This window comes from Chrysochloris asiatica, unplaced genomic scaffold, assembly GCF_000296735.1.
Source record: "Chrysochloris asiatica unplaced genomic scaffold, ChrAsi1.0 scaffold00130, whole genome shotgun sequence".
NCBI classification, from domain to species: domain Eukaryota; kingdom Metazoa; phylum Chordata; class Mammalia; order Afrosoricida; family Chrysochloridae; genus Chrysochloris; species Chrysochloris asiatica.
This window is the reverse complement of record NW_006408648.1, coordinates 6,899,952-6,923,766: the sequence shown is the minus strand read 5'-3', so window position 1 is coordinate 6,923,766 and position 23,815 is coordinate 6,899,952. Positions and strand designations below refer to the sequence as shown.

The 23,815-nt window shown below is 42.9% G+C and overlaps 1 protein-coding gene across 1 annotated transcript in view; it reads left to right on the top strand.

Moving 5' to 3' along the window:
• MUC4 (mucin 4, cell surface associated) overlaps positions 1 to 23,815 on the top strand; it is a 102,172-nt gene that overhangs the window by 74,919 nt on the left and 3,438 nt on the right. The window contains exons 14-25 of the mRNA XM_006869433.1: positions 3,599 to 3,807; positions 4,454 to 4,544; positions 5,241 to 5,408; positions 6,010 to 6,111; positions 6,496 to 6,726; positions 8,139 to 8,276; positions 16,103 to 16,284; positions 18,158 to 18,314; positions 19,201 to 19,380; positions 19,977 to 20,050; positions 22,541 to 22,605; positions 22,691 to 22,926. Coding sequence (XP_006869495.1) covers positions 3,599 to 3,807; positions 4,454 to 4,544; positions 5,241 to 5,408; positions 6,010 to 6,111; positions 6,496 to 6,726; positions 8,139 to 8,276; positions 16,103 to 16,284; positions 18,158 to 18,314; positions 19,201 to 19,380; positions 19,977 to 20,050; positions 22,541 to 22,605; positions 22,691 to 22,926 — 1,833 coding nt within the window. The remainder of the gene's footprint in view (positions 1 to 3,598; positions 3,808 to 4,453; positions 4,545 to 5,240; positions 5,409 to 6,009; positions 6,112 to 6,495; positions 6,727 to 8,138; positions 8,277 to 16,102; positions 16,285 to 18,157; positions 18,315 to 19,200; positions 19,381 to 19,976; positions 20,051 to 22,540; positions 22,606 to 22,690; positions 22,927 to 23,815) is intronic.

Sequence of the window (23,815 nt, the reverse complement as noted above, 5' to 3'; positions counted from 1 at the left end):
AACTATTCAGTGGGGACTCTTTCTTTCCCCACACACTCTCTTAAACTAAACTCCCTCTTGAAACCTTATAAGCCAGTCACTTCATGCCTTTATTGCCCCCTCATTTTAGGTAGCCAATGTCTAAGTTGCCCATCCCTATCTACCCTGTGTACTGAGGGGACAGCATTGATACTTGATGTGAAGACTCCTTCCCTCTCTGTTGGTATTTAGAGTTACTAGATGGCCAAACTTCGTCTCTCATACTTCAGACATATTGTTAGGAGGGACCAGTCACTAGAGAAGGATATCATATTTGGTAAGGTGGAGGGTCAGAGAAAAAGAGCACGACCCCCCAACGAGATGGATTGGCCAAGTGGCAGCATTGATGGACTCAAGCGTGGTAACAGTAGTGAAGTGTTGTGCATAAGGTTGCTATGAGTTGGTACCGACTCGATGGCACCTAACAACAACAACAACAACAACAACCTCCATGAGTATAAGTCAAGTCTATCAAATTGTAGAAATTTACTCTTGTCTCCTTTATCAAAAACTGTTTTGTTCTTTTTTTTTTTAATCTTCCTCTAGTTGAGCTCCAATCATCAAGCCATCGTGGCTAGGTCAAATGGGTACTAACTGCAACTTTGTGTATTCTTGTGTGTCTCCTCTCACTTCATATCAGCTGGATGCTTCACTCTCAGCTATAGCCTTTGTCCATGGGCTCAGGTGTCCCCAGGTCTCACCACACTTTGGACCAATCAGCCCTTCATCTTCTCTCTCTCATCTCCAGGTCAACGGGAGTCTGTGGAATGTGGTTGAAGTCAGCCCATTTCCTCACTTTTCCACTCACCAGTGGGCTAATGTGGTCGGCAGCAAGCTTACATGCCTGCTCATGTGTTCCCTTTGAGTTTCTGTCTTAGAGGGGGGTTTGTCCTGAAGGAACTTGATTGTTTGCCTTGATGTCCTCCCAGCAAATAAGAATAAGCAACTTGCTTATTCTTGTAGTAGCCAGTCATACTGCCATTTTTGTTTTGGGTTTTTCCTTGATGATATTTCTTTGAACCTGTATCTTCTGTCACTCTATTTGCTCCAGGCTGGTCTGCTTGTATTTTCTAGTGGAAATGTTCCACCTCAGAAGGTTCTGGATGGGGCTCAGGATTCCACCAAAGGTCCTATACACGGCAAAGACTCCTCAGGAGGCCTATTTCAGTGGGCAAGTCCTAGAACTCCTTTTAGGTATTCCAATCAGTTATAGGCTGAAGATAAGCTTACAAGCTTTCTGTTATCATGTTTCCCGACATTCTTTTTCATCCAACTCAAGTGTTTATTTTACAATAGTAGGCAATATCTTACAATATTCATAAGATAATCAAACATTTTAGTATTATTTCCCCTCTTCAAACTATGCCTTGATTCCTGTATCACAGAGTCCTGTTGTTCCAAGGTTGAGCATGCATCACTATTAACCTCTGTCCCATTTAGCCTATGCAAACCTGTCTCAGTGTTCCCCTATCTGCCTTGTTCTTCCATTCCCTCTCACTTCTTGTCTACTGCCCTACCCAACACCTGGACTATGATGTGTCTGCCCCTACCTTGTGCTCAACCATCACCTCCCTTCACCTCCCCCAAATCTCCCAACTCCAACCCCACCAGTAACCAACAAAGAAAAATATTTTTTTTTCATTTTAGTCTTATACAATATTTGTCCTTTTGTGACTGACTGATTTCACTCAGCATAATGTCCTCAAGGTTCATCCATGTTATGCGGTGGCTTGCAGCTTCCTTGTTATTCTTCAAGGTAGCATAGTATTCCATTGTGTGTATGTAGCACACTTTGTTTATCCGTTCTTCCATTGATGGGCACTTAGGCTGTCTCCATCTTTTTGCTGTTGTGAGTAGTACTGCTGTCAACATTGGTGTGCACGTATCTATTCGTTACAACTCGTATTTCTTGTGGATATATACCAAGTAGAGGAATTGCTGGATCATATGGTATTTCTATTTCCAACTTTCTGAGGAAGTGCCATACTGTTTTACAGAGTGTGTTGGACTGTTTTGCATTCCCACCAGCAATGTAGGAGGGTCCCAGTCTCTCCACATTCTCGCCAGCATTTATTATCCTTCACATTTTTTAACTTCACTGTTATTGCTGGTGTGAGATGATATTTCATTGTTGTTTTAATTTGCATCTCTACAATGGCTAATGGTTGTGAACATTTCTTCTTCTGTTTGTTGGCTGCCTGAATGTCTTCTTTGGTGAAGTGTCTGTTCGTGTCCCTGTGCCCATTTTTTAATTGGGTTACTTGTCTTTTTCTTGTAGCGGTGTTGTAATTCCCTATAGATTTTAGAAATAACTCCCTTGTCTGATATGTCATTGAAAAATATTTTTTCCCATTCTGTGGGCTCCCTTTTTACTCTTCTGGTGAAATCCTTCGATGCACATAAGTTTCTAATTTTTAGAACATCCCACTCATCTATCTTGTCTTCTTTTGTTTGTGTAATTTTCTCAGTGTTTCACAGTCTGTGTGTTCCCAGGATTTTGTTGTTGTTGTTAGGTGCCATCGAGTTGGTGCCAACTCATAGTGACATTATGCACAGCAGAACAATACACTGACTGATCCTGGGCCAACCTCACTATTGTTGCCACACTTGAGTCCATTGATTCTGCCACTTGGCCAATCCATCTTGCTAGGGGTCTTCCTCTTTTTCTCTGAACCTCCACCTTACCAAACATGATATCCCAGGATTGTTGTTGTTGTTAAGTGCCATCAAGTCGATTCCAACCCATAGCGACCCTGTATAGGGTTTCCAAGAAGCTAATGAGTTTAAACCACCAACCTTGCAGTTCAAATGACTTTCCAGTCTGACGCATTAGCCCACAGAGCCACACCAGGATTAGAGCCCTTAAATTTGTCCCTATTTTTTCATCGATGACCTTTATAATTCTGGGATTCACATTTAGGTCTTTAATTCATGTTGAGTTGGTCTTTGTATATGGCGTGAGGTAAAGGTCTTGTTTCAATCTTTTGCATATTGATTTCCAGTTCTGCCAGCACCATCTGTTGAAGAGACCATGTCTTCCCCACTCAATGTACTTTGGCCCTTTTCAAAGATCAGTTGGATGTATGTGGATGTGTTAATTTCTGGATTCTCAATTCTGTTCCATTGATCTATGTATCTTTCATTGTACCAGTACCATGCTGTTTTGACCACTGTGGCCATATAGTAAAATTTGAAATCGGGGAGTGAGAGGCCTTCTACTTTGCTCTTTTTCTTAAGCAGTCCTTTGTTTATCCTGGGTCTCTTTCCTTTCCATATAAAATTTGTAATTGTTTTTTCCATCTCTCTAAAGAATGTCATTGGAATCTGGATTTGGATTGAGTTATGTGTAGATTGCTTTGGGTAAGGTTTTCAGTGGCTAACATTAAAAAGTAGTCTACCTCTCCTTCTTCCTAGTCTATCTTAGTCTGTAAGCTTTGCTGAAACCTTGCCACATGGATGTCCTGGCTGGTATTTAAACTATGATAGCATAGCTTCCATAGTTATGGAATACATAAGCCAACAACACAGTACAATAAACAAACAAGTGGTGGATATCAATGTATTATCTTCTTTTTTCCAGCCTGGATGTTTGGAGACCCTCACATCACCACCTTCGATGGTGCAAACTATACCTTCAGTGGCCTAGGAGACTTCCTGCTGATCCGGGCCAAGAACAGAAATTCCTCCTTCCTTCTGCAGGGCCGCACTGCCCAGACTGGCATGGCCAAGGCCACCAACTTCATTGCCTTTGCTGCTCAGTACCACTCCATCAGGCTAGAACCTATCACAGTGAGTGAAGGAGCACCCACAACATCCCTGCACTACCCAAAGACAGCTCTCAGGGAACTTCAGTTGGAAATCAAGGTCCTGGAGAAAGGAGAGAACAGGAAGAGGAAAGGGAGAGAAAAAAGGGAAAGGAGAAGGAAGGGTACACTGTATTAATAATGTAGTAGCTTTGAGCACACCCTCTCTAGATAGCAGGGTTAGGATGGTGATTCCTTGTATTAGCTCTGTGACTTAGAAGAAATTACTTCTCAATGTCTCACATAAATAATATTACCTATCTCTCAGGGCTATTGTGAAGTTTAAATAAGATAATCAGAGAAATGTCTCATGCTAAACACTCTGTTGCTGTTGTTAAGTGCCATCGAGTTGATTCAGACTCATAGTGACCCTGTATAGAGTTTCCAAGGAGCAGCTAGGTGAGCTTGAACCGCTGACCTTGCAGTTCAAATGATTTTGCAGTCTGGTGCATTAACCCACAGTGCCACACCAGGACTCCAAACATTCAGTAGATGTTAGTAATCAGATCCTCATTGTCACATTCTGTCATTATCACACACTCATCTTCATCCAGGCTCAGGTTTTAGCCTCCTTTTAGGACTTCTGGACCCACCTATGGGTCAGACTTAGGCCTTCTCCAATTCCCTTCCAGGTTCAATGGCTTCTTGAGTCCAATGACAAAATCCACGTTCAGCTCAATAACAAGACTGTAACATTTGAGACCAACAATAAAGATGCAGATGGTAGGTTTGGATCAACAATCAGTCATCCTCTCCTGCTTTCCTGGGTTGGGGCTCAGTGGGCTGACCAGTGCCCTGGGAACTGTGTGTGTTGAAGTGTGGTGGTACCAGCATGGGGAACAGAGAAGAGGGGCTACAATCCCTGTCTTTCAGCATCTGTAACTGAGCAGTTCTTCGCCCTAGGAGCAGGGCATTAAATGTTCCTTTCTCATTTCTATCTTTCTTTCCAGTGTTGAGTCCTCTTCTTTTATAGTCCCCAGGAAGAAGGAGGTAGTGTGGGCCTGGGTGTGTCCTGCATGTTTGATTTAGGACCACTAGAGATGGCACCCTGAGGACATTCTAGAACTAGTGTCAGGGTTTCCTCTCTGCACTGACCTTGCAGGACAGCCAGGTCCTAGGCCTTCAGGATTCTTCTTCTCCTCTGCTGCTACTGCTTCTTCTCCTTTTTTTTGATAACAGCTTTATTGAAATATAGCTCACATACCATATACTTCACTTACTGAAAATAACAATTCAGTGGTTTTTTGTATACTGCATTCACAGATATGTGCATTCATCACTACAATTTTAGAACATTTTCCTCACCCTAGAAAGACACTCTGTATACTTTAGCTATCTCTCCCCAGCCCCCCTGCCTCTTCTTCCTCCTCTCCCCGACAAGACACCTATGGTTTATGCATCTTTCTCTCAATGTTCTAGGCCAAGAGATATTCAACACCACTGGAATCATATTAATCCACAACGGCTCCATGGTCTCAGCCAACTTTGACGGGACAGTGACCATCTCAGTGATAGCTGCCTCCAACATCCTCCATGCCTCTTCCAGCCTTCCAGAGGAGTATCAAAACCACACAGAGGGCCTCCTAGGTAAGAAGCAGGTCAGACCCTGCTTCTGAGGGAATGGCCAAAGCAGGTGCTCAGACCCCCACCTGGAGAGCAACTTCTTTGCTTGTTTGCCGGTGGAATTCTCAAGTTGGGTCCCTTTCATAGCCTACTTAGAGCTGACCCCATAAGGTACAGGGAAGGAAGAGGGGCTTCTCTCAACTATTTTGAGGTTCACTTCCTATCTTTCTCCTAAAACACCAGATTCCCAGCAGCCAAGTGAACATCTAAAATGGGCTGATGGCGGGGAGAGGGGAGATGGATAACTAGCCTTCCCCTTACTTGCCCCATATCTTTTCCTCTTTTCTCCTTGCTTTCCCACATTCCTTTGCTTCCTCCATTTCCTCCTTTATTTTCTTCCCCCCACCTCCTAAAGCAGGGGGGCTGGGTATACAGTCACAGACCTCTCCATAATCAGAGTAATGGCTCATGCTTGCGGGACTGAACCAAGAGCAGCTGAAACAGACAGAGGCATCCCAGACCTCCTCCTATCCCTCCTTAAATCTTGAGTATGACCTCTTGGGTTCTCCCAAGAAAGAGGAGAGCCACAAACCCAAGGTGACCAACCTCCCACTCTGTCTCTCAGGTGTCTGGAATGACAATCCGAATGATGATTTCAAGATGTCCAATGGCACCACCCTTCCCCTAGAGAGCTCTGAAGAGATGATTTTTCACTATGGAATGACCTGTAAGTCTAGACCTAAGTCTTCAGGGCAGATGGGGCAGAGGAAGGTCATGTGTCCCCCAAGAGAAGGGAGAGATGCTTCCTTCAAGCCTATAAGGCACCACCTCTGTAAGGGTCAAAAGGCCAGGATGAGACTGAGGAATGTGGTGCCACCCCAGATTTGTCCTTCTGAAGCCCCGTCCTACCTGCATCTCTCTACTTGGGAGAAAAGATGAAGAAAATGGGTGACCCTTCACTCACTGGACCAGAAGCTGAGAGCCAGTCTGTTCCTCCACCCCTCCCTCCCACTGCCCCATCATATAAAGTGAAGGTAGTGGGTAGAAACAGAAAAAATACAACTAGAGCCCTACCCCAGGTATCATTACCATCATGCCTCATGTGTTATAGGGGAAATCAATGGAACAAGTCTCCTTGGAAACAGGAATGACCAGCTGCCTTCCAACTTCACCCCTATCTTCTTTAAACAACTGAGCAATACTTCTTTGGATCAAAACTTGATCTCCCATTGTAATGAAGATACACAATGCATCTTCGACACTCTGGCCACACGCAACATGACTACTGGACAGCACACTAAGATGCTCTTTAGAAGATTCCAGGAGATTAACGCAACTCTCAGTAAGTGGCATGAAACTCAGAGACGTGTTTCCAGAGTTATGTAGCAAATTAGGAGCTCCACTTCCTTGATATTCCTTTTTTTCCCATTCATTTAACAGCTTCTTTTGCTCTTGTTAGTCCTCTGCTCAGACTCTTCCAGTGACTCCTCAGCTGACTTAGTCTTTGTGATGACTTTCAAGGTTCAGAATTCAAGCTTCTGCCCACTGCTTTCTGGACTTTTCTGCACCTCCTCACTGTTTTCACTTCTTTCTAGTTTCATTGGCTGCCTTGCCATTCTTCAGACATGGCAGGTTTACTCTCAACTCCAAACTTTGCATCTGCTGTTCTCTTTGCCAGGAATGCTCTTCCTTCAGAGAACCAAAGGTTCACTTGTTCACCTTCTTCAAGTCTTTATTTAAATGTTATCTTCTTAGTGAGGACTATTTTGGCTACCCGTGCTAAAATTTCACTCTCATTCACACTTTCTATTCACCTTCCTGCTTTATTTGTTCTCCTTAGCATTTGTCCTGGTGTGGTGCTGTAGGATCAGTATTGGACTGTGAACCACAAGGTTGCTATGAGTTGGAACTGACTTGATGGCACTTAACAACAACATTTTTACATGTATCTTTTTCTATCCTTCCTCACTCCCCTAAGACTCCCCTAAGACTATAAGCTCCACAAGAGCAGATATTTTTGTCTATTTTGTTCACTGATATATCATCGTTCCCTAGATCAGTGCCAACCACATAGTAGATGCTCAATAAATATTTGTTTAGCAATGAATGAATGAATAAACAATGAAATGGAAATTTCATTGGTTCCACAGTACAGAGTGTAGCTCTGTGGGTTAATGTGCTGGACTGCAAAGTCAGTTTGAGCCACAAGGTCAGTGGTTCAAACTCACCAGCCGCTCCTCAGAAACCCTACACTGGGTCATTGTGAGTCAGAACCAGCTCAGCGGTACTTAACAACAACAACCCAGTACAGAAACCAGTGAAAAACAGTTTACTCCCTCTTTATTTCCTGGTAAATGCAATATTACTTATCTAGATATTCCTTTCATGGTTTTCAGTCCTCTTCCAAAGGTAAGACTATGTGAATGCCTGAACAACCCTGCTGTCTGACTCAGTTTATGCCATGTCCAACATAGTCCAGGAAAGAACCTGAATTGTTGGAGTTATTGTTGTTGTTAGGTGCTGTTGAGTCAGTTCCAACTCACAGAGATGCTAAGGACTTAGCCATTGGACAATTCAATCCCAACCTGCCCTGTTAGGCATGAGAGCAGGTACAAAAAATAAATCCTGCTCCCTGTGATGGGTCACAGTCCTGGAAATGCTTCACACTGACTGGAGGCCTAGAGAAAGAGAAAGGAAGCTGGTAAGAATGAGAATATTCTACCTCAGACTCCAAGTTGTCTCTTTGTGTTTCAGATCAGTACCCTCCCTCAATCGAGGGTGAGCCAATGCTTACAGCCTACAAAGGGCAGACTAAGCTGTTTCAGTACTCTAGCAAGTCTGAGAACACCACATTCTCACTCAGAAACAACTCTACTGATTTCACACTCTTAGGTAAGAATGTTTGGCTGGGGAAGGAGGGGATGCGGTCAGTCAAGTTTTGGGCAATTTTATATCTATATCACTTGTGAAATTACTATCACTTACATTTGATATATGGGGCCAGCATTTCTTAGGAATGTTACGTATAATTCAAGTTGATACATCCCAGTGAATAGTAGTGAAGGATTTGTGGCAATTTGGTCAACTAGTTAGACTGACTGTAGATATATAACTAATTCAAGAAGCATTTAATCTTATTATAATAGTAGGGTCTTTATGTGATAGCCATATAATCAGAATAATCAAATGCAACAATAAACAAATACTCATTTTTAAACACTTTCATTTTTAAAGAATATAATGTGGACCAATATTTAAAGAAATACAAATGCCTTTGATATTTTCATTACTATTTTTGTGTGTTTGTTAACCATGCTTACCTAGCTTTGTCTCTCCTTGTTTGATTTTCTGTGCTGGGATCAAGCAAAGTTTCACTCCTCCTTCTCAGTAATGGTGTCAGTGGTCCCCAGGCCTGCACCTATGATCTAGGCCAAAGGGTGACGCTTTCCTTCTGTTGCCAGCACCAATTATCCTAGGTTCTCTGAGAAACTAAAGCCCTTTGATAAGCTTCTGAGTTCTGAACAACTCTCTGCCTCTATTTCTTTCTCTGTGCACAAGCAGAGATTGTCTGCATCCCTTTTGCTCCATGTGTCATCCTCTCAGATGAAAGATAGATGATTTTTCTTTTTTTTCTCTAGTAGATTCCTTTCCAGAAGAGTGAAGGCTAGAAGTTATTCTCATCTATTTCCTACTATCAGCTCCTTTCAACCTACTGTTTTAAGGAGGAGCCTTTCTTATTTTCTTGACATACAGCAAACAGATTTGACTAGAAGAGCATGCATATATGAGGGGGATTCAAAAAGTTCATGGAAAAATTCCATTATCTTTTAATTTCATTTTTCCACAACTTTTTGAAGCCCCCTCATGTATGTGAGTGTGTGGGTCCTGGTGTGGTGCTGTGGGTTAATGTGCTGGACTGCCAGGTCTGTTTGAAACACAAGGTCAGAGGTTCAAGCTCACCAGACATTCCTTGGAAATCCTATGCAGGTCACTATAAGTCAGAACCAATTTGATAGCACTTAACAAAAACAACAACAACATATATAGTATAGTGGGTCATGCATTGGGTTGCTAATCACAAGGCCAGCAGTGTGCATCCACCTCCATTCTATGGAAGAAAGATGAGGATTTCTACTCCCATAAAGATTTATAACCTTGAAAATCCTATACAGGATCACTATGAGTCAGGACCAACTCAACGGCACACCACATCACTTGTAAGTTTTTATTGTGAATTGAGTGATAGTTTACATAGGAGAACATCAGTTTTACATTCAGCTATCGTATTTCGTTTCATTGTAATGACTACAATCCCCTCCATGCATCATCAGTCAACAGTACCTGCCTCTATTCCCTCTAGTTTTTTTGTTTTTGTTTTTTTCTGATATACACCAAAACACTCAGGAATATACAGTCATCCAAACAACCAAAGGACACACTCAGCAAGCCTGCTCCCTGGCTGTCAGCACACAGCCCCCTCCCCTCTCATGAATCTAGAGTCCTCAGCTGCTCCATATCTCCATGTCATCATCTCTGCCTCCATCCCTGGCACTGCTGCTTCTCTGGATAGGAGCCCACATTCTACTCCTGCTCTTCTCCCTTGATGGTCCTAGGGTCCTCTGTTCTGGAATGTAAGACTAACTACTTCCCCCTTTTGCCAAAAAATTTATATATTTACAGTTGTGACACTCGCAATTAATCATGATGACAATTACTCACCATTGAGTCATAAGAATTTTAACCTCATCTCCTTTCACCAGACCCTTCTAGACATGATGAAAACTATTCAGTGGGGATTCTACCTTCCCCTGTACACTCTGAAACTAAATTCCCTCTTGAAATCTTGTAAGCCAGTCACTTTGTGCCTTTACAGCTCCCCCATTTTAGGTAGCCAATGTTTAAGTTGTCAATCCCTATAAACCCTGTGTACAGAGGGGATGGGAATGATCTTTGCTGTGATCAATACTTTCCCTCTTGGTTGGTATTTTAAGCTACTACATACAAAAGTGTAAGTCAATTTCATTAAATTATAGCTATTTACACTTATTTTCTTTATCAAAAAATATTTTTTTTATCTTCCTCTAGTCAAGTTCTGATCACCTAGCCATCAAAGCTAGGTTAAATAGGTACTTTCTGCAAGTTTGGAGATTCTTGTGCATCTCCCCTCACTTCATATCAGCTGGACACGTCACTGTCAACTCTAGCCCTCTGTGGCTATGTCCTTCTCCGTGGGCTCAGGAGTCCCCATGTCTCACCATACTTTGGACTAACCAGATCTCACCATACTTCAGGTTAATGGGAGTCTATGTATCATGATCGGACTCAGCCCACATCATCATTGCTGCTTTTCCCCCACTTCCACTCACCAGTAGACCAACATGGTCGCCAGCATGCTTACATGCCTGCTCATGTGTTCCCTTTGAGTTTCAGTCTTGGAAGAGGGTTTGTCCTGAAGGCACTTGATTGCTTGCCTTGATGACTCCCCAGTGAACTACTTGCTTCTTCTTATGGTAGCCAATCAAACTGCTGTTTTTGTTTGAGATTTTTCCTTGCTGGTCTTTCTTTCAAGAAGTATCTTCTGTTCCTCTAGCTGCTCCAGGCTGGTCTGCTTGTCTTTTCAAGCGAGAATTTCCCACCTCAGAAGGTTCTGGATGGGGATCAGCATTCCACCTAAGATCTTATACCCTACAAAAGCCGTGCAAGAAGTCTCTTTCACTGGGCATGTTCTAGCACACCTCTTATGTATTCCAGTCAGTTATAGGCTGAAGATAGCCTTACAAGCTTTCTATTATCATGCTTCTGGATATTCCTTTCTATTCCCCTCAAGTGTCTATTTAACAATAGTAAGCAAGGGAAACCAATATTCATAAGACAGTCAAGCATCTTAACATTGCTGTTGTTGTGTTGTTAAATGCCATCGAGTCAATTCCAACCCATAGTGACCCTGTATAGGGTTTCCAAGGAGCAGCCGGTGAGGTTAAACCACTGACCTTGCAGTTCAAATGACTTTGCAGTCTGATGTATTCGCCCACAGCGCCACACCAGGACTCCATTATTTCCCCTCTTTTACCCATTCAGACTATGCCTCAGTCCCTATATCACAGAGCCCTGTTGTTCCAAGGTTGTCCCATTTAGCCCATGCAAACCTGTCTCAGTGTTCCCCTACCTGTTCTTCCATCCCCCTCCCCCTTCTTTTATATTATCCTCCCAACACTCAAACTATGATGTGTCTATTCCCCACCCTATGATCCACCATCCCCTCCCTACCCTCCCCATCCGCCCACCCCACCTCCAGTAACAAACACACTTTTTTTTTTTTTCCTTTTAGTGTGGGTATCTTTTCTTAAGCTTTTACAATAATGGTCTTATACAATAGTTGTCCTTTTGTGACTGACTAATTTCACTCAGCATAATGTCTTCAAGGTTCATCCATGTTATGTGGTGGCTTACAGCTTCCTTGTTATTCTTCAAAGTAGCATAATATTCCATTGTGTGGTAGAATTTGTTTTTAATGTCATGTGACATTAATCATCTCAGCACGAGCAGTTCATCTCTCTAGTAAATTTTGTATGACAACAAAAAGTGATATCTTGCTTTTATCATGTATTTTTCATTGTGTTTAGTGCACTACTGTAAATAACACTATGGGACCCATATGAAGGGCCACTGGTGATGTTGGAAGTGTTCCAAGAAACAGATAAAAGTCATATTACAAGAAAAATAGTGTAATTGCCTAATATGTACCGTAGTTTGCGTTCTGCAACTGTAGTTGCCCACCATTTCAAGACAAATGAGTCCAGCATAAGAACAACCGTTTAAAAAGAAAGGAAAATTCATGAATCTGTCACTACAACTACATCTGTGTGTGCTTCATTATCTAGAGAAGCAAAACCAATGAAATATATATGTGTGTGTGTGTGTGTGTGTGTGTGTGTGGGTGGGTGGGTGGGTGTTGGTGTTGTGCCCTTGAGTCAGTTCTGACTCAGTGACCCTGTACAGAATTTTCAAGGATTAAATCTTCAAGGGAGCAGAAAGAATCATTTTTCTTCCTTGGAGCAGCTACCAGCTTGCACTTCAGCCCCTGTGGTCCATAGTCCAGTGTTTATCATATGGAGTCACCATGCTCCCATACCCAGTGTGTTGTTGTTATGTGCCGTGGAGTCGGTTCCAACTCATAGCAACCCTGTACAGGGTTTCTGAGGCTGTAAATCTTTACGGGAGAAGAAAGCCCCATCTTTTCCTCACGGGAACAGCTGGTAGTTTAGAACTACTGACTTTGTGTTTCGCAGCCCAATTCGTAACCACTACGCTACTAGAACTCCTTATATCCAGTGTAGTGGAATTAAAATAATACAGCTCTTGAAACAAACCCCTTGTACCTTCATGTCAAATTATGAAGTATGACTAGCTATAGGACTCTATAGGCGTTGTCTTTATACTGAACACTATAAGGAGTACTGGTGTGGCTCCTTAGGATAAGCACTGAACCTAAAGATCAGTTTGAACTGCAAGAAAAGAGGGAGAAGATGCAAATAACACACATAAGAAATGATATGGGGAATGTCACAACAGAACCAATGACTCATATAAATAAATAAATAAAAAGGGTAATAACAGAATACGATGAAGAGTCCTGGTGTAGCACTGCAGGGTAATGCACTGGACCACAAGGTCTGTTTGAACTGTAAGGTGAGCAGTTCAAACTCACCAGCCGATCTTTGAAAACCCTATAAAGGATCACTTTATAGTGACTTGATGAATGACTTGATGACACTTAACAGCAACAAATGAAGAGTTGTACTCCAATACATTTGAAAATCAGAAGAAATAGATAAATTGTTAGAAAAATACAACCTACCTAAACTAACACAGAGTGAAATAGAAAACTTTAACAGATCTACAACAAAAGAAGAAGTTGATTAGTCATTAAAAAGATCCCAGTAAAAAAAGTCCAGACCCAGATGGTTTAACTGGTGAATTTTACCAAACATTCAGAGTTCTGATACCAATTTTATTCAAACCATTCCAGAACATAGAAAGGGGTGGAAAACTCCAAATTTTATGAAGCAAGCATAAGCCAGGCAAGATATCACTAAAAAAAGAAAATTATAGACCTCATTAACATAGATGCAAAAATTCTCAACAAAATCCCAACCAATAGAATTCAACAACAACAACAACAACAACAAATAAATAAATAAACATCATGATCAAGTGGGATTCATACTAGGGATGCAAAGATGGTTCAATATTAGAAAATAAGCAATGTAATCCACCATATAAATAAGAAAAGGAAAAGAACCACATGATCATATCAATTAATGCAGAAAAGGTATTTGACAAAATCCAACACCCATCCTTGGTAAAAACACTCAACAAAGTAGGAGTTGAAGGGAAAGTCCTCAACATAATTAAAAGTGCACATACAAATCCAATAGTTAACGTTACTCTCAATGGGGGAGAAATTGAAAGCATTCCCTTTGAGAAAGAACCAGACAAGGATGCCCTTTATCACCAATCCTATTTAGTATTGTGTTGGAAGTCTTATTTGAGCTATAAGGCAAGAAATGTGTGGCGGTGTAGGATGAGCACTAGACCACGAAGTCAGTTTGAACCACAAGGCCAACAGTTCAAACTCACCAGCAGCTTCTTGGAAACCCTGTACAGGGTCACTATGAGTTGCAACCAATTCGATGGCACTTAACAAGAACAAAACAACAATAGGGGATAGAGGTAAATAGTGATATATACACAAACTTGAAACAACAGTGTTCTGTGTATAGATACATAGATTGAGACATAGGCTAAGCATAAGGATAAGGAAGGAAGAGTGAGTTGAATCCTGGTGTGGCACCGTGGGTTAATGTGCTGGACTGCAAAGTCAGTTTGAACCTTAAGGTTGGTGGTTCAAGTCCACCAGTTGCACCTCGGGAACCCTGTACAGGGTCCCTATGGGTTGGAACCGACTCGATGGCAATGTTGTTGTTGATAAGTGCCGTCGAGTTGGTTGCGACCCTGTACAGGGTTTCTGAGGCTGTAAATCTTTACAGGAACAGAGCACCTCATCTTTCTCCCATGGAACAGCTGGTAGTTTCGAACTGCTGACCTTGTGGTTCGCAGCCCTATTCGTAACCACTACGCTACCAGAGCTCCTTGTGGTGGAGCATACAGTTAGCTAAATGATAAGAACTTCCTAGATATTATCAAACATCTTAAGGCAATGAGTTAGTGATCCTGGGAGCTCAGGACCATAGTCTCAAGGGACACCATGGTCAGTTGGCATAACATAGTCCACAAAGACAATGTTCTACATCCTACTTGTGTGAGTAGCATCTAGGATTTTGAAAGCTCATGAGCGGCCATCTAATGTGCAGCTATTGGTCTCTCCATGTGCAGAGGAAAGAAGAAGGATAAGACTTGAGGAGACTTGGAGTCAATTAGTCCAATGGACTAATGAATACGTGAACATCAGTCTCCAGAACTCTGAGACTAAAAGGAATGGATGGTACCCAGCTACCACTACTTACTACCCTCAAAATGATCATATTAGAGAATCCCGATAGGGTGGGAGAAAGGTGGAACAAAGCCCAAAATTACTTAATAATAGTAATAATAAAAGACTGGGTTTACTGACCATAAAGGGACTGGAGGAACCAGAGACTATGGCCCTAGATCATCCTTCTGGTCTGGAAAAGAACTCACCCTTGTGGCCCAGTTTTCAGCCAAGCAGTAGAAAGCTTTCTAAGGGTGAACAACACTAGTAAGGTATGCTCACTATGGAATATTCAATCATTCAATATCAAAAGGCAATATATGCCTAAGGACAAAGTTGAGAAGGGATAGGAAGGTGGGTGGAATGCAAATAGGAACCACAGGGAGGAAGCAGGATAGCTGCTGTTGCATGAAGGGGAGTGTAATCATTGAGATGAAACAGAGTGTGTGATTTGTTGAAGGTAAAAGCTGATGATCTTGTCACTCAAGTCACAATAAAAAATTTTTTCAAAAAAGACCAGCAGGTAATAGAGTGGACCACTGACTCATGTCCAAAGAACCAGAAGTCAGAGGATGAGCCAGATGCAAGATCCAGTCCCAGCAGAAAGCAAGCAACCTTTTACTTGAGTGTCTGATATGTTGAAAGCAGACCACACCCCTGAGGAAGCTTCATTTCAATTGATTGGCTGCTCAGAGCAGATCTCATCATGAGGAATTACTACATCTTCACTGCCAAACCACTGAGAATCCTGGCCCAGTCAAGTGGACACAAAACCTCAATAATCACAACCTGTAAACACAAAAACCTTGCACGTTTTACAAAATACTTTTGTTTTTAAAGTTTTTATTGTGAATTGAGTAAAGGTTTACAATAAGATCATCAGATTTATATTCAACAAATCATACACTTTGTTTTATCTCCATATTTACAATTCCCTCTATGCAATAACAATTATCCTGCCTCCTCCCTGTGGTTCCTATTGCATTCCACCCACCTTCTTAACCCTTCTCAACTTTGTTCTTAGAAAAAATGTTCCCCTTTTGATTTTGAATGATTGACCACTTGATGAAATTTGGGAGGTGGTTTAGGAAGGGAGGTGGTTTTGTGTGGGGAAAAGTCCAGCGTCAGCAATCAGGGCATTAAATATCATAAAACCGCCCCAGATGTGTCAACAGCAAACAGAGAGGTCTTCAGGGTCTCAATGATCTTTTCTTCCCTGGGACAGAGAATGGAACATTGCTATGGACACCAAATTCACTGGAACCATTCACTCTGGAGATTCTAGCAAAAAATGTCAAGAATGGCTTGTCATCTGAGCTCCAGCCTACCACTGTGGCCTGCTTTTGCAGTGCAGAAAGCCAGTGTTTATACAACATGACCAGCCGGGTGGGCAATTCTTCCCTTGAGGTGAGTGTTGGGAGAAGGATGGGAGAGTGATTTCAGAGTAGGAAGAGAAAAACAAAACAAAAAAACAACAGATTAAAATCAATATATTATTCCCAAAATATGAGGGAGCTTCAAAAAATTGGTTGAAACATTACATTATGTTTTAATTTAATTTTTCCATGAACTTTATTGAAGTCCCTTAGTATGCACTTTTAGAAGTAGAAATCTGAGTTGTGGAAGGTTGCATTTTAGGGGCAAGAAAGATCATTGAAGGGCTGTTGAAAGTCAGCCTCTCTGGGTGATGCACACATTGGAGGAGAGCCTCGGCAGGTGAGTAGAACAGTTAGCAAGTTCAGGCCACAAGTTAACATGTGTAAGAAATGTAACTTTCTTTATCTTATAGCTCAATCTTATTATTTTTTGTAATCTCCAAGCTTCTATTCTGTCAAGCTGGCAGGAAACTACTACCTCAAACTTTCTTAGAGTTCCCCAGTGGTTCCCAGTCTCACCATTCTGAGATCCAACGGAGCATACAGCACTGAAGTGCAGGGCAGGAAGGTGTCCATGTGTTTCCATCACCAGTGACCTAGGTGTGCCTGTTGCTCCTGAACTTGGTACCTGTTCCTCAGACATGGGAAACCTTTTCTAGGCTGCTTCAGGTTCCATCTGCCAAGGATGACCACGCTGCCGTTTCTCATTGGGGCCTGATCATTAAGGTGTCAGGAAAAGAGGTGCAGGTCCACTTTGACCTTGGGACTCCAAAACTCCTCTATGAGCCCTTTTCTCTTCCCCTTCAGTTTGGAAGAAATCCTTCCCATTCAAGTTTCTAAGTAAGACACTTGACCTAAATCCAAGAATCTTGTCTCACCTGCTTTTTATGGCTATAAAGTGGGAGCCAGGAAGGAAAGTGTTTGGAAAAACACTTCCTCCCCCCTTGCATTCTTTATACACATGTGCATATGCGTGCATGCACACACACACACACACTTTACCTGAAGCATGAACAGAGAATTGCTACTTGAAAGTGGTAGAGGTGAAGGAAGCCATGGAACAGAAAAGGAAAAAAATACAGAGTAGGGAAAACAGAAATTTAAACCAATATCTTATTCCAGAGACCCCCAAATATTCATTTTTGGAAGTAGAAATCTGAGTACTAGAGGGTTCCCTTTTAGGAAGATTTCCAGAGTCAGCTCAGTAGGAGAATCCAAAAAGAGAGATCAGGGAATGTGATGAGATTTCGGGAATCATTTACCTTCCCAGTGTCGAAATTTTAGTTACTGCCTCTTCTTCATTGTGCTTATCAATGAGGCTCTGGCTCCTTGGTTGAGAGTCAGCAGGGGGAAATGGGGTGAGAAAGCCACCACTTATGTGGGATCCAGTGTTCTGGAGATCATGGAATATGTAAGTAGGTATGAATGGACTCCTGGTGTGTTGCTGTAAGATCAGCACTGAACTGCAAACCACAAGATCAGCAGTTCAAACCCACCAACTACTCCTCAGAAACCCTTTACAGAGTGGCACTTAACATCAATGAATGTAGACCCTATCTTAATCTAGACAGGATTTTAGGCAAAAAGATCTGGTGTGAGTGGTTGTTCTGAAAGGAGGAAAAAAAAGACAAGTGAACTTCTGGTACCTGGGCCAGGCAGAGGGCAAAGACCAAAGAATGGCCCAGGGAGGCTGAAAGGTAGAGCAGTATGTGTCCTTTGATGCTGAGACTTGCAGGCTCACAGTCTGGTCAAAGAAAGTGCTCAGAAGATGTTGACTGAGCTAAGACAAGAACTCAGGTTTCGTGGGTTCTCAAACCAGATGAGTATGTGTTAGTATTGGGATATCCAGTAGCTCTTACTGGCTCAGGCTCCTGGTTGCCCTAGTGACCAGCTCCCCATTCCAGGTAGCAAACTGTAAGTGTGATGGGGACATCTTTGGTCACCGATGTGAACGCTCCAGAGACCCTTGTGAAGAGTGCTTCCCGAATGTAAACTGTACTCCTGGGAAGGGCTGTGAGGCCTGCCCCCCGCACCTGACTGGGGATGGACGTCACTGTGCAGGTGAGCTATGGCCAGGTCCTGGTGAAATGGGGTTCTGGGGACTGTGGTATCTCAAGGCCCCAGGGAAACCAAAGGCAAATGCTTTCCCAATATATCTTTAGAATATTCAGTATAGGTGGATGGTTAAGGAAGGCTTGAAAAGGGTGGCAAAAGGTATGGGGCTGAGGCAGAAAAGGTTGTATAGGCATGGGTGAGGTGCCAGGGCAGAGCCCCCTCTAAGGTATTGATGGGGAACCCAGTGCAAAAGATGGAAAAGGGGCTAGACCAGGAGGAGGAAGGTGATGTCCAATACTGAAACAGAGGCAAGCTGGGTCCTCAGTCTTTTCAGGGTCTCCACATCTCAGAAGTCAGGAAAGGCTGCTATGAGGATTGGGTCGCAAGAATGCTGTAATTTTTCTTTGCGTTCTCCTCTCAGCTTCTGTTCCTCACCTTTAAGCCTGATGCTGAACCTTCTACTAAGCCCTCTTAGATGCCCAAGTAGAATCTAGAGACTGTCTTCTGAACAGTGTAGGGTGGGTCGAATCATAGCTATCCGAGCAGAAAAGGAGGTGAAAGTGAGGGAGTGAGGAAAACAGGTTGGTGGGTCCTTCTCCCAACAAACTTCTGGGTCCTTGCCTGATGCAGAACTTCTGATAAACACTTCATTCCCTCTGTAGACTGGAAGACAAAACCTAGTTGGCAGAGGAAAAGGGGTTCCCAATCAGAGAAATGCCTGGAGAAAGAGAGAAGGATAATTTGGGGCTCCTTGTGACCCATAAGCAGAATACAGATTGAGTGGGTGTTCCGGAAAGAAGCTGAGTCTTTCAAGGAAGCAGGTTTCCATGGACTGAGGGCTCCATTCCCTCCTGCTGCCATGATGTTGCTAACCTCCTTGCTCCCTCTGCAGCTCTGGAGAACTCTTTCCTCTGTGAGAACAAGTCCTGCCCTGTCAATTACTGCTACAACCATGGTCACTGCTACATCTCCCCGACTCCAGACTGCCAGCCCACCTGCACATGCCCCCCAGCCTTCACCGACACCCGTTGCTTCCTGGCTGGAAACAATTTCACCCCCTCTGTCAGTTCAGGTACAACCAGATGCTCCTCCTTTTCCATCTCCACACCTCCCTCATCTTTGGGGAAATAGGAAACTTATGCGTCCACAGTTAGTTCCTCAAACTCACAGGGCAGAACTTTAAATTCTCCTTAAACCAGTTGCTGTTGAATCTATTCCAATTCATGATGCCCCCATGTGTGTCTGAATAGTACTGTGCTCCATAAGATATTCGATGGCTGATTTTTCAGATGTAGATTATCAGACCTTTCCTCTGAGGGATCTCTGGATGAACTCAAGCCTTCACCTTTCAGTCAGCAGTCAAGCATGTTAATCATTTGCAATACTGGTAATACATTGGAGGCTTTGGGAGTTGGGGGTAGCAGTTCTCATAGCATTAACCACTGGCCTGTCCAGTGTGCTGAGGAAAAACTAAAGGAGAACCCACCTGTCAGTGAGATGAAAGTCATAGTAGAATGAGCACTGGAGAAGAGCTGGAAGGCTTGCCACCTCTCCTGATTCTTCCAATGACCTCCTGTAGAGTGACGTGCTCTCCCTGGACTGGACTCTTTGGTTAAATTTGGGAAAAAAAACATGAAGTGATTATGAATTTACTTCTCCCATCCCCAGAGCTTCCCTTAAGAATCATCCAGCTCTTGCTCAGTGAAGAAGAAAATGCCTCCGTCGCAGAGGTCAACGCCTCAGTGAGTACTCTAGCCAGGCTGGGCAGGGGAGGAGGATCTTGGTAAGTTCAGGGCAGAAGTTGAGCTATCTAAATTAATCCAGTTAGCCTCTTGTTCCAGGGGTTGCTGGTAGAGGAGGGGTTCAGGACATGGACCTCAGAAGGAGTTGAAAAATCAACTCACCATGAGCAGAGTCAAGGGTGGCCAAGTCATCCAGCCTTTCCTTCTGAGGGTCCCTCAAGATCTGCACTTCTTGGTATTATACGGAAACCATGCAATAAGCATATCATCGCCAGGAAGCCTTCCCTGGATTTTCAGAGAGAACTGAGGGCTTCCTCTCCTAGTCTCTCATGCCCTTGTCCCCATTTTAGTCACAAGCAACATAGGATAGTTGTTGAGGGTGTAGGCTCTAGAATCCTACACACCCACATTCTAATCCCTGCTCTACCACTTATTAGAAGTATGACCTTAGATAAATCATTTGATGTATCATCTGTAAAAATAGGACTAATAATATCTATTTTAATGGGTTGTGTCAAGGTGTAAATGATAATATAAGTAAAGCATTTAGCACAGTGTCAGGAATACAGTAAATATACAAAATAGTAGTAACAATGCAGTATTACTATTACATTTTATAAGAATATTGTTGCTACAGGCATACCTCAGAGACATTGTGGGTTCAGTTCCAGACCACCACCATAAAGCGAATAATGCAATAAAGCAAGTCATACAATTTTTTTGATTTCCCAGTGCATACAAAAGTTACATTTGCATTGTACCATACATAGTCTATTAAATAGGAAATAGCATTATTAAAAAGTCTGAACTATTGTGTAATTACTGAAATGTGATGCAGAGACACAAAGTGAGCACATGTTTATGAAAAAAATGATGCTGATAGAATTCCTCAATGCAAGGTTACCACAGACCTTCAATTGGTAAGAAACACAGTCTCTGTCTGGGAAGAGCAATAGAACAAAGTTCAATAAAATGAGATATGCCTATACTATTATGGCATTCCACAATCTATATGGCAATCTGTTGACATTTGTCACTTGCACCAGACTGTAGGTTCTTTGAGTATGAATTGTTTCTAAGGCATTTTGACATCCCTTGGCCCCGAAACCCCCTTACATCTGGTTAAACATAATAGATGCTTAATAACCATGTAGTGAGAGAAAGACTAGGTGAGTCAGAGATCTGAGATAAGGTAGGGGCTATTCGTTTCAGATTCCTCATGACCACAATTGAGTGTTCCGGAATACTCATACTTCACAATGTTGTCCATAGCTTGTCATGAGGAATCTGTACATGGACCAAGAGGCAGTTGTTTGAACAGAACATGAGAACGCTAAATGTTTTAAAATTAAGAAAAGTGTTCGGCAGGGTTGTATTCTCTCACCATACTTATTCAACCTGTATGCTGAGCAAATAATCTGTGAAGTTGGGTTGTATGAAGAAAAACATGGCATCAGGATTGGAGGAAGACTCATTAACAACCTGCGATATGCAGATGATACAACCTTGCTAGCTGAAAGTAAAGAGGACTTAAAATACTGATGAAGATCAAAGAGCACAGCCTTCGGTATGGATTGCACCTCAATGTAAAGAAAACAAAAATCCTCACCACTGAACCAATAAACAACATTCTTATCAATGGAGAAAAGATTGAAGTTGTCAAGGATTTCATTCTTCTTGGATCAACTATCAACGCTCACAGAAGCAGCAGTCAAGAAATCAAACAGCGTATTGCATTAGGCAAATCTGCTGCACAAGACCTTTTTAAAGTGTTGAAGAGCAAAGATGTCAGCTTGAGAACTAAGGTGCGCCTGACCCAAGCCATGGAATTTTCAGTAACCTCATATGCATGTGAAAGCTGGACAGTGAATAAGGAAGGCTGAAGAAGAATCGATGCTTTTGAGTTATGGTGTTGGAGGAGAATATTGAAAGTGCCATGGGCTGCCAAAAGAACCAACAGATCTGTGCTGGAAGAAGTGCAGCTAGAGTGCTCCTTGGAGTCCAGGATGGACAAACTTCGTGTCTCATACTTCGGACATCTTGTCAGGAGGGACCAGTCACTGGAGAAGGATATCATTTTGGTAAGGTGGAGGGTCAGAGAAAAAGAGGAAGATCCCCAGCGAGATGGATTGGCCAAGTGGCAGCATCAATGGACTCAAGTGTGTCAATGATTGTGAGGTTGGCCCAGGACCGGGCAGTGCAGTACTTCATTTTGTTGTGCATAGGGTCACTATGAGACAGTACCCACTCCTATAGTACCTAACAACAATTCGTTTCAAATTGTCCCCTTGTAATTTGAGGCAGCCCTAGGGCACAAAGGATCAAAAGTCCTTCACTCACCAGTAAATAATTATTAAACTAGGAGCCACACCGGACACTAGGGCATAGGGATGCTGAGATACATTATTACAGTGTGTAGGAATCTCAGAAGGGATTGGACTGACTCACTCCCATTACTCCCATTGTCTCCATCCCCCTTCTCCACCTTAGGTGGCATACAGACTGGGGACCCTGGATGTGCGGGCCTTTTTCCGGAACAGCCAGGTGGAAGCAAGGTAAATAGGATTGTCACTGCCTGGGCCCCGGGTCTCCCCTGTATCCGCCCCACTACTAACCCCTCACTATCTCCCTCCTGCACAGGAAGTCCTCTGCCCCAGCCTCAGGAAGCTCCCTGCACCGCTGGACTGTCATCTCTGAATTCCAGTACCGTCCTGGGGGCCCTGTCATTGACTTCCTTAACAACCAATTGCTGGATGCAGTGGTGGAAGCCTTCTTACCCCAAGCCCCCAGGAAGGGGTGGAGCAGGAGTGAGGGGCCCAGGCACAACGTCAGCTTCCATCCCATCTCCAGAAGAGACATACACAACCTGAAGCATGGTGAGTGCAGGGGCAACTGTGGGGGAGACCGCACGGATCTTTGGCCCACACAAACCCACGGCAGAAAATCTTTCTAGTGAGGTCCACAAATAACTACCATGTAAATGTCATTTTGCTGTTGTTGATCATTTTTGAGAGAAATTTTCAACATTTCATCCATGCAATTTACCATTCAATTCAACAGCAGGAGCACAAAATGTTATTTGAGGAGCACACATGAGGACAGTTTCGTAGAGCAATTATTCCAATTGAGTTCTTCCTAACTATCCCTGCTGATGGTTTTCTGAAAATAAACAAGGGCATGCCCCCTCCCTCTGTTTCGCAGGTGAAGGATAATAAGTTAAAGGCTAGAGACCTGGTCCAGGAGTTGAGCTAAAAACCTCACTACAAGAGTGTAACCCTGAATAAGTCCCTTCCTCAGTCTAAGCTCCTACATCCTTATCTGGAAAATGGGATAGTACCTCTGAGGCTTCTCTAACTCTGACAGCCTCTGAGTCTCCCCAATGGGGAGTGACATAAATTGGCAAGCTTGCCTGAGAGCAAGTAGAATAAAGCCCAAACCAAATCCACTGCTGTTAGGTTGATTCCGACTCACAGTCTCTGGAATGAGGTGGTGAACAGAGCAGTCATCATTCCAGACACAACAGAAGCTGCTGTTTTATTTTAGTCCAGGGCAAAGCAAGAGCTTCTAGTGTCCAGGGTAAGCCTTCTCCCTTCTAGGGGCAACCATGTGAAATCCTTCAGAATACTGCGTAGGTATATAGGGGGCAGTGGTGAAATAAGGAGTTGGGAGTACCAGTGTAAAGACATCGCCTCAGCCCTGACTAGGCCTTTTGTTAAAGAAAACAAACAAAAATACCTACAATTTTTATTTTATTATTTAAGTATT